This window comes from Mustelus asterias, chromosome 14 (assembly GCF_964213995.1).
Source record: "Mustelus asterias chromosome 14, sMusAst1.hap1.1, whole genome shotgun sequence".
NCBI classification, from domain to species: domain Eukaryota; kingdom Metazoa; phylum Chordata; class Chondrichthyes; order Carcharhiniformes; family Triakidae; genus Mustelus; species Mustelus asterias.
The window spans coordinates 43,325,565-43,339,672 of NC_135814.1; the positions used below are offsets into that span (position 1 = coordinate 43,325,565).

The 14,108-nt window shown below is 41.5% G+C and overlaps 1 protein-coding gene across 1 annotated transcript in view; it reads right to left on the reverse strand.

Moving 5' to 3' along the window:
* Window positions 1–443: 443 nt before the first annotated feature.
* The window catches only part of LOC144503632 (sodium-driven chloride bicarbonate exchanger-like), a 267,586-nt gene continuing 253,921 nt past the window's right edge, over window positions 444–14,108 (reverse strand). The window contains exons 23-25 of the mRNA XM_078228280.1: window positions 9,515–9,582; window positions 8,335–8,451; window positions 444–1,708 (exon numbers count right to left, since the gene is read on the reverse strand). Coding sequence (XP_078084406.1) covers window positions 1,630–1,708; window positions 8,335–8,451; window positions 9,515–9,582 — 264 coding nt within the window. The 3' untranslated portion in view covers window positions 444–1,629. The remainder of the gene's footprint in view (window positions 1,709–8,334; window positions 8,452–9,514; window positions 9,583–14,108) is intronic.

A 14,108-nucleotide genomic window follows, 5' to 3' on the forward strand; every position in this document is an offset into this window, starting at 1 on the left:
TGATATGATGACTTTTTTTATTAGGTCTCAGCAAACATTTTCAGTTAGTGAAAATAAAATCCAATGGCGATTTCAAGTTATTTAATCAGTAATGCTGAAAGTTATAATAACAATAAATTTTGCCTACCCTGTTTTATCACCTCTTACAAGAATAGGAATTTAAAGGAACAAAATTATGGCCAGTTTCTGTGAATTCTATTCAATACAGAAAGGCCATTAAAGATGCACAAGATTGATCTACTTAGAGTAAATTTGTATTTACATTTCTGCGTAAAACATCTATTGTTAGTAAGCTTTGCTATTGAATTAAATTCTTTCATCAAGAAAATAGTTTTAAATAAATTGGTTTACGAAGTTTAATACTGTTTATCCATCATATACAGATATAATTGTAATTGATTCACTAACAAAAAATTAATTGTGCTAAAGATTTAAAACGACAATAAATTTCCATACACTAAAAAGATTTATGATACCATGGATAAAGTGAGATTTCTAAGTTCAAGTAACAAAATTTGTACTTTGATAAGTGTACTACTACACATTACAGAGAAATGCTGTGTTGGAGTTTAAAAATACTTGCACATTCTTCTTATTTTTGTATACAGATATTTTGTTTTTCATCCATTTCACAGGAAAAATGGCTGCTTTCCTGTTGGATTGAACATTTTACAAATACAATGTGGACCCTTTGCTAATAATAATGAATAGCTGGTTTCATTTCTTTCTCAGAACATTGAAAAGGTTTAAAATAGCCACAGAAAATGTGCTGTAAGTTACATATATTTTGCAAAATAAACAGCCACTTTAATATTGCAATTTAAAGTAGAACCATGGTATTATCATTGGGCAATACCAGCAGCTACAAAATCATTGATTCTCATCAAATTATTTGGATACAATAAATTTTAAACACTCCTTGCTTGATCAGTGTGTGTAATCTTGCAGAATTGAGTAAAATCACATTATTGCTATTTGATCTTACTTCAACATCTGTTACCTTGCTTGGTGTATGTAAATTAACAGATTAGATTTAGAAAGGGATATAAACTGGAAAATATATTAATTTTATAGAAGCAATATTCTATGGAAATATATAGCCATTTTGTATACCTCCCAGATAAAGCTTATGCATCTTGCATAATACATGAAATGCAAAGATTATGAAATGCACCTAAAAAGAGAGTTTTAGAATGGGACATATCGCCAAAACTAACTCATTCGTTTTGAATAGTAAGGGCCAAGTACAAACTTTTAAAGCAATATAAAGTAATAAGTAGATAATCACATATTTAAAATGTAAAATCACAAACACTGACTTTCAAATTACAGATATAAAATCTAAATTAGATATTTGACCACCATGTTACAACAAATAAACTGCAGCTTTTGTATATCAACTGCACACCTGATACACTAAAATTTTCACATTTAAAATCTTAAACATATATTAGTATCTAATAGTACATTAGTGCATCCAACACTGTTCATAAGTTATTATGCGCTGGTTTCAATGATAAATTGTCACATTACAAGACTAGTAAATTTGGAATTGAATTCGATGGAATAATTAAATGTGTCATTATTTTTTCATTGAGCAGGTAAACATGGAACTGAATATAAAATAGATCAAAGACATGTTTCCCTGTCAATACCCATCCCTGAGTCAGCTTTCTTCTCTTTTCTTCGTTCATGATTAGCGTGTGAACTGAAAAAAAAAAGGAAAAATATTAAAGTTGCTGAGGCTTAGATATGCTGAAGTCAAAATACAGGTGAATATAACATGGAGTGACTGAAAATAAGATGATCCATGCGGCTGTTTAGGAAACTGTGCAATTTAAATGCAATCGTATTAGCAAGTCTTATTTCATTCAAAATAGCATTTAAGCGAGTAGCTCATATCTGCCATATCAGCAAACCATAAAACAAAAAAAAACAAACAATTTTACACTCCAACTGTGCAGACGGAACACAATCAAACTGTATTTTGAGTAATCTTTTTGAACAATTCATGTTGTTTGTGCCTAATTCCTCGTGACTGTTTAAAATCTCTTACCTTATATTTGGTTCTGTATCTTCTGCACAGCTTGTGTAAAACAGTATGAGTAGCTGGAGAGTGATCAGAAACTGTGCAAGGTAACACTGACATGAATGACAAAAAGGTCAAAGGGAAGACAGACTTACCTTTGGGGCACTAGCTTCTAGAGAGGTAAGGAAGGGGAGCTTATGACAGAAATGGAATGAAACAGTAGGTTAGGAGAGATGTTAATCCTGTCTCAGACATTTAGCACAATCACAGTCACTGCCTTATGCGATCTACTTATATTTAACAAGATGCAATGATGTTACCATTTTTTTGCCCAAATTCCATCCAGTCTTTTTCAAGCGGAAACCGAGGAATTATACTCAGCCTAGTTTTGATCTCAAAAGCAAATTACTGCAGATGTTAGAAATCGAGAATAAAAATAGAAAATGCTGGAAGTATTCAGCAGGTTTGGCAGGATCTATGGAGAGAGAAACAGAGCTAATAGGCTAGTAAGTTAAAGGCTATTTATCTGAGACCAAGTTTGGGTGGGGGTTGGGGGAGTGAGGCAGTACCCCAGGACCCAGCCTAATTGGACCAAATTGTGGCTACGCTATTGAGGGGTTTCTCCTCTACAATGGTGACCTGGCAGCTGTGGCCCATTCTTTATACCACATTTTTGAAAGTTGCTGAGAGGTCAAACCTCAAAATGGAGGCACCCTTGCTGTCACTCTTCCTGCAATGGGAGACTGCAACTCCTTTTATGCTGGAAGGTTTCCTATTGGCCCACCAGCTTCTAGAGCCTGCCCATCATCCTTAACTGAAGGTGAGCACATTTTCTAACCACTAATTGGTCGATCAAGGGAAAACTACTCCCTGGTGGCTTCCCACCAGAGTGTGGATTCGGAAACCCCATCTGACCCAAAAGGCAAAATCTTACCCTCTGTTTATCACTCCACAGAGGCTGCCAGACCTTCTGGGTATTTCCAGAATTTTATAGTCCTTAACTTCTGAACACGCCGCACTTTAAAACGCAAAATGTGCATACCTTGCTATTTTTGAACCTTCCATTACAATGAACTTCAATAATTGAGTGCATGAATACACTAATATTAACAATATATAGTAAACACCTTTTGGTTTATAAAATCAAGTTATAAGGCACAGATTATTAATTATCCATGTGGTTTAACCAGGATTGTTAAATGAGCTGATTAACCTTATATTCTGTGCAATATGAAAATACCCGAAAATAACAAACTAAATAATGATCAACAAACAATAAAAAGCAGTATCACAAGTGAAGTGTTAGCTTTTGACAAGGTATAACATTTGAGAATATGAGAAATAGGAGCAGGACTAGACCATTCAGCCCTTCAGCTGTCATTCAATATGTTCAGGGCAATCTTCTATCTCAATTCCACCTTCCCTTATTCCACAGTTTATTTAGGATCCACCAATATCAATCTTTGCTGTGTTCAATGACTGAGCATTCATAGTCATCTGGGGTAGAGAAGTCAATGTGCAAAATGCCAGTACACATATTTTTATCTTACCTGGTTAGCTACTCAGCTGTGTGATGTGCATGTTGACAGTACTGTTAAAACTGTCTGCATGGATTTTACCATCTTTATAAATCAATCACTTATTTTCCTTCACTCTATGGATCTCTGTTATGGGGTGGTTTCGCCTTTGATCCATTTTGCATGTGGGAGCCTACCAGCTGTGTCACCCCAAATTCACATACTGCTACATTTCAGATTTTTAATTGATCTTGCATTTGTAGCAACTGAAATATCTTGTTTTGAGAACAATTAAGAGTGTTCTTGATTCCTATAAGTTAAAGATTCTAACCATATTTGCAGAAAACACAGAGAGGACTTCAACTTGCAGGAGCCTGGCCTTGGGACCAAGCGTGGAGTTCAAAGCTCAGAAAATAGCAGCACATTGGGGAGCTTGCTCCAACCTGCCAATTTCAGTAGTTAACTGCAGCATGGATAGGCTGTGTGTGAGCAACCCCCTCAGGAGAGAAGGATTGCAACTTCAATATGTTAATCGCTGAATTACAGTGAAATTAACACGAGTTTTGGAATAATACTGTGGGTTCACAGTTTCCCAAGCTTTCTGGAACTCGCCAGTGAAAGCAAGGTGAGAACACAGCAGTAATTGAGGGAGCTGAAATCATGACCTGGGGAGATGCTAATAAGTACTGAAACCTCGCAGCTACTTCTTTGCCCGATTGTGTGAAAGCCTTTGTTCACAAGTGCTTGTGCTATCTCACAACCCGTTAGCGTTACTTTCACAACTCCCTTTTGGAGATCTGACCTGCCGAATGGTCATGGAAATCACTCTAAAGTTTTACTTTTGAACCTTGGGTGGGGCCCAAAAACGACCAGCAGCAGCAATAGAAGCAGCAGCAGGATGAGCACCAGTAGGAGAAGCTGCAGTTGACAGCTCCTAAGAAACCTGCTGCTCCACAGGAAAGAGGTGATGGGTAAAAAGCTACAACTTGCAGGAGATCATACGGCAACACGGCTGTACAAAAGATAAGCTTCCTCAACATGCCAGGACACTACTTTCTCAGGAGACTTGGGGCCTTACATTAGGTGATGGCAGGCATTTGCTGTCTGCTGGAACAAGATTGGTTGATAAGCGACCTGGTGGCTTCTTTTTATCAGCAAATTATCAAAGTCATCATTTCCATTAACTTCTTTGCTTCTGGCTTGTTCAGGGTCTGTTGGGGTCATTTGCAGGCTCTCGCAGTCAGTGAACCATGAATGCATAAGATAACTGGCTTATTTACCAAGGTAGGCAATTACATCAACTTTGCCACTGATGGTGTCACTCGGGTTTGCATCTCTGGCTGATTTCCGACAGGTGTAGAGCATCACTGACTGTGCAGATGTGACAATTAAGGCCGCATGGATCACTCCAAAGAATTTATTAATCTCAATGGCTTCTGTTCCATCAATATGCAGCTCATGTGCGACCACAAAAATATATTTAAGTAGGTGTACGCAAGAAACCTGGGAAGTTATCTAGTGCCTTTGTCTTGCAGTAGTCCACCCTCCTGAATCTCTTTGCACCTCTAAGCAAACTTACCGTCTGCCTTCTCAAAGAAAAGGGATACCCCCACTTAAAATATGGCTCATAACACCCATGAGGAACCCAGTCAATGAGTCCCAGGAGTGATACAATGAAAGCCATATGACAACCAGATTTGTTATTGAGCAACTGATCAGCATGCTGAAGATGTACTTCAGATACCTTGACAGGGCAAGAGATACCCTTCAATATGTACTTACCTTGATCTCTGGAATGAGCATGGTCTTCGCAGCACAACATTGTGCATCAGCATACTTTGGACCTGCAGGGGGAGCAAGGTGCAAAGCACAGAGCCACTCAAACAATCCTGAGTAGGAGATGGAATGTGCTGCAGCCAAGACACCAGCAACAGCGCACACCCGCATTATATTGTGAAGTTCAAAAGCTCCACCAGGTCACCTATTTAACGAGCAAAAGTGAATTTCATGCCCCAAACTCTATCATCCTTTCAACACAAAGCATTCCTACAACTGGCCAAGTGCTCCTTTCACAAATCCCATTACTTGACATCAATTCTTGTAATCACAAATACGAAAGCCACTTTCGAGGCTGAAAGTAAAAACGGGCAACACAGGGATGTGGAAACAAATAGCATTTGTGTGGCTCCAAAATTAAATAGAAACTTAACATTCTAACATTGGGTAACACAATAATGTGAATATCCTTATACAGGTACAAATCTTCACTCTTCCTCGTCCTAGCATGGTGCAACCACTATGGCTTCAACAGAGGTAGAGCCAGCCTGAGCAGATCCTTGCTCCGATGGCTGAGATGCTAATGGCTGATATTCTTTGAATGATATGGCCCCCGAGGGCCCTGCCAAAGGCCCCATCTGCATCTGTACAGCGGTAGACTCGGCTATCGAGATACAAGACTGCATGTGGTGGTATTGACTAGAGTAAGGGGGTGGTGGCAGTGAATGAGAAGTGAAAGTGCCTTGAGCCAACTTGGCAGTTCCACATCCTCTTTCACCATTATGCATCTTATGGTCCACACTAATTCTATGTTAGCAATGAGGTGGAGAGCATTTGCTGCAGATCTGTGGAACCTTACATGGCTCCAAGGCTGGGGTAACATGTATTCTCATAGGTGGCATTCATAGTAAGCAAGACATTGGTAGCCATTATTTCCACAGACAAAAAGACTTTCACAAAGGCCTGTGACATCGCATCACTCATGCTTTACAGGATCTTTAATCTCTCTGCAAACAACATGTGGCTGGATTGCCTACCAATGCATTCTACTCTCTTTACCGCTACTCCAGAAATATACTCTTTGCCTTCTCCTGCAAGGAGGAAAAGAAGAGACCCATGTGAATGAAAGCAAAGGCATTTGTTCATTGGATGGGTAGAGTGCATTTATTGAGGGAGACTATCAGGGAGAAGCAGGACATTGTACAGAGGTACGGGTGACTGTTATGTGGATGGCTGGATAGAAATGTGAGGCAGTTCATGGACAGAAAAGATGGGTGCAGCAACAAGGTAGGCTGATGTGAGGAGTGATATACAGGAGTTGGCTTGGAAGGCAGAACAAGTGTGTGTCAACGTGATGCAGACACTTGCATAACGCTGAATGTTTCACTATGCTCACCTTTGCTGTTCTGTTTAGGTTTTAAATTGCTTTAGCATTGACTCCACAAGTTTGGCAGCACACTACTGCTGCTGACCTCCTCTGCTATCTCCCACTACACCTTCTTGGTTTCACTGGCAGATTTCTTTATTTCCATGTAGGCCCACATAGATCCCAAAATCACATTTGGAGAGATATCAGTAAAACATGGCATAGGCTTTGATCATGTGCATTACATAATCATCTCAGTCCCAGAACATTGCTGCAGGAGTTCCTCAGGTTTATACTTCCAGGCCCAACCATCTTCGGCTTGTTCATCAATGACCTTCCTGCCATCATAAGATCAGAAGTGGGGATGTTCGCAGATGACTGCACAATGTTCAGCACCATTCGCGACTCTTCAGAACCAGTCCATTTTCATATGCAGGAAGACATGGACAATATTCAGGCTTGGGCTGATATATGGCACGAATGTTAATTGCCATTTAAGTGCCAGGAAATAACCATCCCCAACAAGACAGAATCCAACCAACTCCCCTTGACATTCAATGGTAATACCATCACTGAATTTCCCGCCATCAGCATTCTGGGGGTTACCACTAACCAGAAAATGGATCAACCATATAAATACTATGGTTACAACAGCAGGTCAAACTCTGGCAATTCTGTGGAGCGTAACTCATCTCCTGACTCCCCAAAGCCTGTGCGCCAATTGCAAAGCACAAGGCAGGAACATAATGGAAACTCCTCACTTGCCTGAATGAGTACGGCTCCAACAGGACTCAAGAATTTTGACACCACCCAAGACTAAGCAGCGAACTTGATTGGCACTCCATCCACCACCTTCAAATTTCGCTCCCTCTACCACTGATGCACAATTGCAGCAGTGTGTACCATCTACAAGACGCTTAGCAGCAACTCACCAAGATTCCTTCAACAGCATCTTCCAAACCCGTGACCTTTAGGACAAGGGTGCAGACACATGGAAACACCAGTATATGCAAGTTCTCCTCCAAGCCAGACATCATCCTGACTGGGAAATATATCATTGTTCCTTCACTATCGCTGGGTCAAAATCCTAAACTCCCTCCCTAACCGCACTGTGGATGTTCCTACGTCTCAGACTGCAGGGGTTCAAGAAGGCAGTTCACTAACACCTTCTTGTGGGCAAGTAGTGATGGGCAATAAATGCCAGCCTAAGCCAGCAACGTCCACATCCCACAAATTCCAAATTCCATCCAGAAGCCATCAAATTTCATATTCTCATTGTCACTTTAAATACTAGAGTTGAAATTGACTCACAAGGGTCATCATCGCATCCACTTATATTAATTGTTCAAGAAACCAGGAATAGTATGCTAATATACTGGCTGGGCTGAAACATCACACAGTGGCACTGCACTTACTTCCAGGTTCCGTTTGCACTACTGAATACGAGCCCCACAGCCACTCCTACCCCAACATGTTGGGAACTTAAAATCCAGCCAGTAGTAACAGGAAATACCAAAAAAAGTTATTTCTCTTCCAAACATTTAAAGTGTTCCATTAATATATATTCTTAGTATATATTAACTAAAATATGTTAATGCTAAACTTCTATTCAACTAACCAAGAAACCAAATGTAAATGAAAAGTACCTTTTTGATGCAAAGTAACTGTCCTTATTTTTTGCATTTTCAGTATTCATAGGGAGCGCTTTCCAGACAGAGGTTTTGGCCATTTCATCAGAAATGTTAATATTAGAAGGATCATCCCTAAAGAAAGTTACACTTTGAAGAATCATTCTCTTGAGAATCAACATTCTTTCTAAATAATTGACAATTGTTTGTTGCTGATATTTCAGTAAACTTACAGCATAATTAGAATGTAACGCCATGAAACATTTTAATTCTTGCAGTTAATGCAAAAGAAGCAACATGAATACATATACTACATCTTACAACAAATTCAAAGGAAGAATTATAAAATGCATCAGGGAATAGTATGGATAAGGAGGTGGATTGTCCTATATTTTTATCCAAAGGATACTCATTCCCCTGGTGCAAAGTAAAAGACACAGGTTCAGAACTCCCTTATCCAGGGTACTTCCTCCATTACCTGTCCGCAGGGTTTCTGGACTTTCACCAAAATCATGCACTTAGGGTCCATCTATAACCAATAAGGTCAAGGGGCAGTTGTAAAGATGAGTTGGAATCAGGTGATCCCAGACATCCAACCTCAGTTTCCTCGATCTCCGATTTAAGAAGAGATACTTTGGGGGACATTCAAAGAAATTGGTGTTTAGTTTTTCTGCCTAGGCATCTTGAGATCAGGGAGGATCTCGGAACCAGATGAAAGAGAGAACAACAAAGGCAATTTAAAACTTCATTCTTAGCTTCCCAACCAACTTCAAGCCTCAAACCATCCTCAGTGCAAGTTTTCAACCAGATTCAAGAGTTCCCAAGGCTCGCTTTTGGTTTCATAGCTGCAAGTGTCTGATGCCTACAGCTGTGCGGTGCATCGGTCCCTTTCCAAATGGAAGGCCTTCCCAGGCGATGTAACTAGGTTATGCAAATTACAGGACCTACCAAACTTACATAGACTGGGACCAGCACAAACACTGTGAACTTTGGACATATTGTTGCTTGTCCATTTCCTGGGGCAACAGGAAAAGAAGCCCCATATTTTTCTCCAACTAAGCTTTAGACTACAGCCTTACAATATAGTGGCAAAATCATGATACAATAAAAAGACGTACAAGCTTTATTAGCTGTAAAATAATAATCTATATAATACCTCACAAAAAAGCTTTAGCTATAATTTATACATGAATTTTACCTGTAATCTCCGTCCAAAGGTAACTGAATTGTTCCTTCCTCTTCTATTGTCAACATTATTTGTTCTTCCTTTGGAATTAAAAAATCAACAATGAATAAAGATTCATACACTTGTCGGAATCTATGGCCTCAACTTTACTGTTTCGCACCCCACATGTGTTGATCATTATGCTTTTCTTATAACATGACTTGAGCTTGGCTGAACCCAGCTGAGTTTTAGACATGAGCAACTGTCCAGTATAACCACAATTCAATAATTGATGCAATCCAAATTGGAGTCTTGAGGTTCTCTGGCAGTACAAACTTGGGTAATTTTCACATCTACTGGGGGCTAATCCTATCATCACAGGCAATTGTACTGAACTCAAAAGCAACAAAATAAAAGTAAACATACACACAGTTCAGTGGAAATTCTCAATATATATTCTTCTAAATGTCTGCATTACACATTTAAAATTTGATTGGTATTTTGTAGGTGCTATAATTGGATGCAAATAATGGTCAAATTTATCCTTTTGTAATTATTTAGTTATTCATTAAAACACTGATCTTTTATGAAGGGTCAAAATCTTAGCACTCGGCACGGTAGCACAGTGGTTAGCACTGCTGCTTCACAGCTCCAGGGTCCCAGGTTCGATTCCCAGCTTGGGTCACTGTCTGTGTGGAGTTTGCACATTCTCCTCGTGTCTGCGTGGGTTTCCTCCGGGTGCTCCGGTTTCCTCCCACAGTCCAAAGATGTGCGGGTTAGGTTGATTGGCCAGGTTAAAAATAGCCCCTTAGAGTCCTGGGATGCGTAGGTTAGAGGGATTAGCGGGTAAATATGTGGGGTGGGATTGTGGTCGGTGCAGACTTGATGGGCCGAATGGCCTCCTTCTGCACTGTAGGGTTTCTATGATTCTATGATTCTGTAATCCGTGTTGTGAAGAAGGCCAAAACTGGAGTCTTAATTCTGAACAAACCAAATTACGTGACTATGAGTTGATTGAGAAACTGGACTAAAAGATATTCTGGTTGGCCTACAGTGAAACATTTGAAGTATTTATTTCAAAACAGGAAGTAGGCCCAGCAGCAGCCTGGGAAGGTTTTGGAGGGTTTAAAAGTAGGCCGCACCTTTGAGCGGGCAGCGTCGTTAGCGGGCAGCAGAGTGAGCAGGGGGCAGAGTGAGAGCTGAAGGGCTTTGGCTCAAAATGGGCTTCGGCGAGAACAGGCAGAGGCGAGAGTAGGTTTTTTCTTTCCCAGAAAGCTTATTCTTGTTTTTCCCCAGAGTAAAAAAAAAATGCCAAGCAAGATGTTGGAATGCTCCTCTTGCAGGATGTGGGAGATCAGGGAGACCTCCGGTATCCCTGACGACAGCACCTGCAAAAGATGCATTCAGCTGCAGCTGCTAGCAAAGCGTGTTTGGGAACTGGAGAAGGAGCTTGATGACCTCCATCTAATTCGGGAGAATGAGAAGTATATAGACGGTAGCTTTAGGGAGATAGTTACACCTAAGGAGCAGAGCACAGGAAATTGGGTTACTGTAAGGAGAGGAAATGGAAGTGTGAAAGGACAGGCAGAGCAGGGTTCCCCTGTGGCCATACCCCTCCACAACAGGTATACTGAATTGGATACTGTTGTGGGAGATGCTTTACCTGGGACAAGCTGCGACAGCCGGAACTCTGATACTGAGTCTGGTTCTACAGCGCAAAAGGGTGGGATGAAGAAGAGGAGAGCAGTAGTGATAGGGGACTCAATGGTCAGAGGTACGGACAGGAGGTTCTGTGGTCAAGACAGAGACTCCCGCATGGTTTGTTGCCTCCCAGGTGCCAAGGTCAGCGATGTCTCTGATCACGTGCACAGCGTTCTAAAGTGGGAAGGTGATCAGCCAGATGTCGTGGTACACATCGGTACCAATGACGTGGGAAGGAAGAGTGAGGAGGTCCTAAAGAGTGAGTACAAAGAGCTTGGAAGGAAGTTAAAAAGCAGGACCCCGAGGGTAGTAATCTCAGGATTGCTACCTGAGCCACATGCCAGTGAGGGCAGGAGTAGGATGCTTGGGCGGATGAACACGTGGCCGAGGAACTGGTGCAGGGGGCAGAGTTTCCAATTCTTGGATTATTGGGACCTCTTCTGGGGCAGGTGGGACCTGTACAAGAGAGACGGGTTACACCTAAACTACAAGAGGACCAACATACTTGCAGGGAGATTTGCTCGTGTTATTGGGGAGCGTTTAAACTAGATTTGCAGGGGGATGGGAACCAGAGTGCCAGAGCAGATAGTGGAGCAGGGGTAAAAAGACAGGTTAGTTCAAGCAAAATCACAAATGGAAGGGTAGAGTGTGGTGGAAATAATCTTTTGAGGTGTGTCTATTTCAATGCCAGGAATATTGTGGGGAAGGCAGATGAGCTGAAGGCGTGGATAGACACATGGAAATATGACATTATAGCCATTAGTGAAACTTGGCTACAGGAGGGGCAGGACTGGCAGCTCAATGTTCCAGGGTTCCAATGTTTCAGGCGGGATAGAGGCAGAGGGATAAAAGGTGGGGGGGTGGCATTGTTGGTCAGGGAAAATGTTACAGCGGTACTCAGGCAGGATAGATTAGGGAGCTTGTCTACAGAGGCCCTATGGGTGGAGCTGAGAAACAAGTAAGGTATGACCACATTAATGGAGTTGTATTATAGACCACCCAATAGTCAGCGAGAATTGGAGGAGCAAATCAGCGGAGAGATAGCTGACAACTGCAAGAAACATAAAGTTGTGATAGTAGGGGATTTTAATTTTCCACATATAGATTGGGACTCGCATACTGTTAAAGGTTTAGACGGGGTAGAGTTTGTAAAATGTGTTCAGGAGAATTTTCTACATCAGTATATAGAGGTGCCAACTAGAGAGGATGCGATATTGGATCTCCTATTGGGAAATGAGTTGGGGCAGGTGATGGATGTGAGTGTGAGGGAACACTTTGGATCCAGTGATCATAATGCCATTAGTTTCAACCTGATCGTGGATAAGGATAGATCTGGTCCTCGGGTTGAAGTTCTGAACTGGAAAAAGGCCAAATTTGATGAAATGAGAAGGGATCTGGGAAGTGTGGATTGGCACAGGCTGTTCTCTGGTAAGGATGTAAATGGAAAGTGGGAGGCCTTCAAAGGAGAAATTTTGAGAGTGCCCAGAGTTTGTATGTTCCTGTCAGGATTAAAGACAAAGTAAATCGGAATAAGGAACCTTGGTTCTCGAGGGAGATTGTAACACTGATTAAGAGGAAGAGAGAGTTGTATGAAATGTACAGGCAGCAAGGAACAGATCAGATGCTCGAGGAGTATAAAAAGTGCAAGAAGCTACTTAAGAGGGAAATCAGGAGGGCTAAAAGAAGACATGAGGTTGCTTTGGCAGACAGAGTGAAGGAAAATCCAAAGAGCTTCTATAAGTATGCTAGGAGCAAAAGGATAGTGAGGGATAAAATTGGTCCTCTTGAAGACCAGAGTGGTAGACTGTGTATGGAACCAAAAGAGATGGGGGAGATACTAAATGGTTTTTTTGCATCCGTATTTACTGAGGAAACGGGCATGGAGTCTACGGAAATAGGGCAAACAGGTAGAGAGGTCATGGAACCTTTACAGATTAAAGGGGAGGAGGTGCTCGCTGTCTTGAGGCAAATCAGAGTGGATAAATCCCCAGGACCGGACAGGGTATTCCCACGGACCTTGAGGGAAGCTAGTGTTAAACTTGCAGGGGCCCTGGCAGACATATTTAAAATGTCAGTATTCACGGGGGAGGTGCCGGATGATTGGAGGGTGGCTCATGTTGTTCCGTCGTTTAAAAAAGGTTCCAAAAGAAATCCGGGAAATTATAGGCCAGTAAGTTTGACGTCGGTGGTGGGCAAGTTATTGGAAGGTGTGATAAGGGATAGGATCTACAAATATTTGGATAGACAGGGACTTATTAGGGAGAGTCAACATGGCTTTGTGCGTGGTAGGTCATGTTTGACCAATCTATTAGAGTTTTTCGAGGAGGTTACCAGGAAAGTGGATGAAGGGAAGGCGGTGGATGTTGTCTACCTGGATTTCAGCAAGGCCTTTGACAAGGTCCCTCATGGGAGGTTAGTTAGGAAGGTTCAGTCGCTAGGTATACATGGGGAGGTAGTAAATTGGATTAGACACTGGCTCAATGGAAGAAGCCAGAGAGTGGTTGTGGAGGATTGCTTCTCTGAGTGGAGGCCTGTGACTAGTGGTGTGCCGCAGGGATCGGTGTTGGGTCCATTGTTGTTTGTCATCTATATCAATGATCTGGATGATAATGTGGTAAATTGGATCAGCAAGTTTGCTGATGATACAAAGATTGGAGGTGTAGTGGACAGTGAGGAAGGTTTTCAAAGCTTGCAGAGGGATTTGGACCAACTAGAAAAATGGGCTGAAAAATGGCAAATGGAATTTAACGCAGACAAGTGTGAGATATTGCACTTTGGAAGGACAAACCAAAGTAGAACGTACAGGGTAAATGGTAGGACTCTGAAGAGTGCAGTTGAACAGAGGGATCTGGGAATACAGGTACAGGATTCCCTAAAAGTGACGTCACAGGTGGATAGGGTCGTAAAGAGTGCCTTTGGTACATTG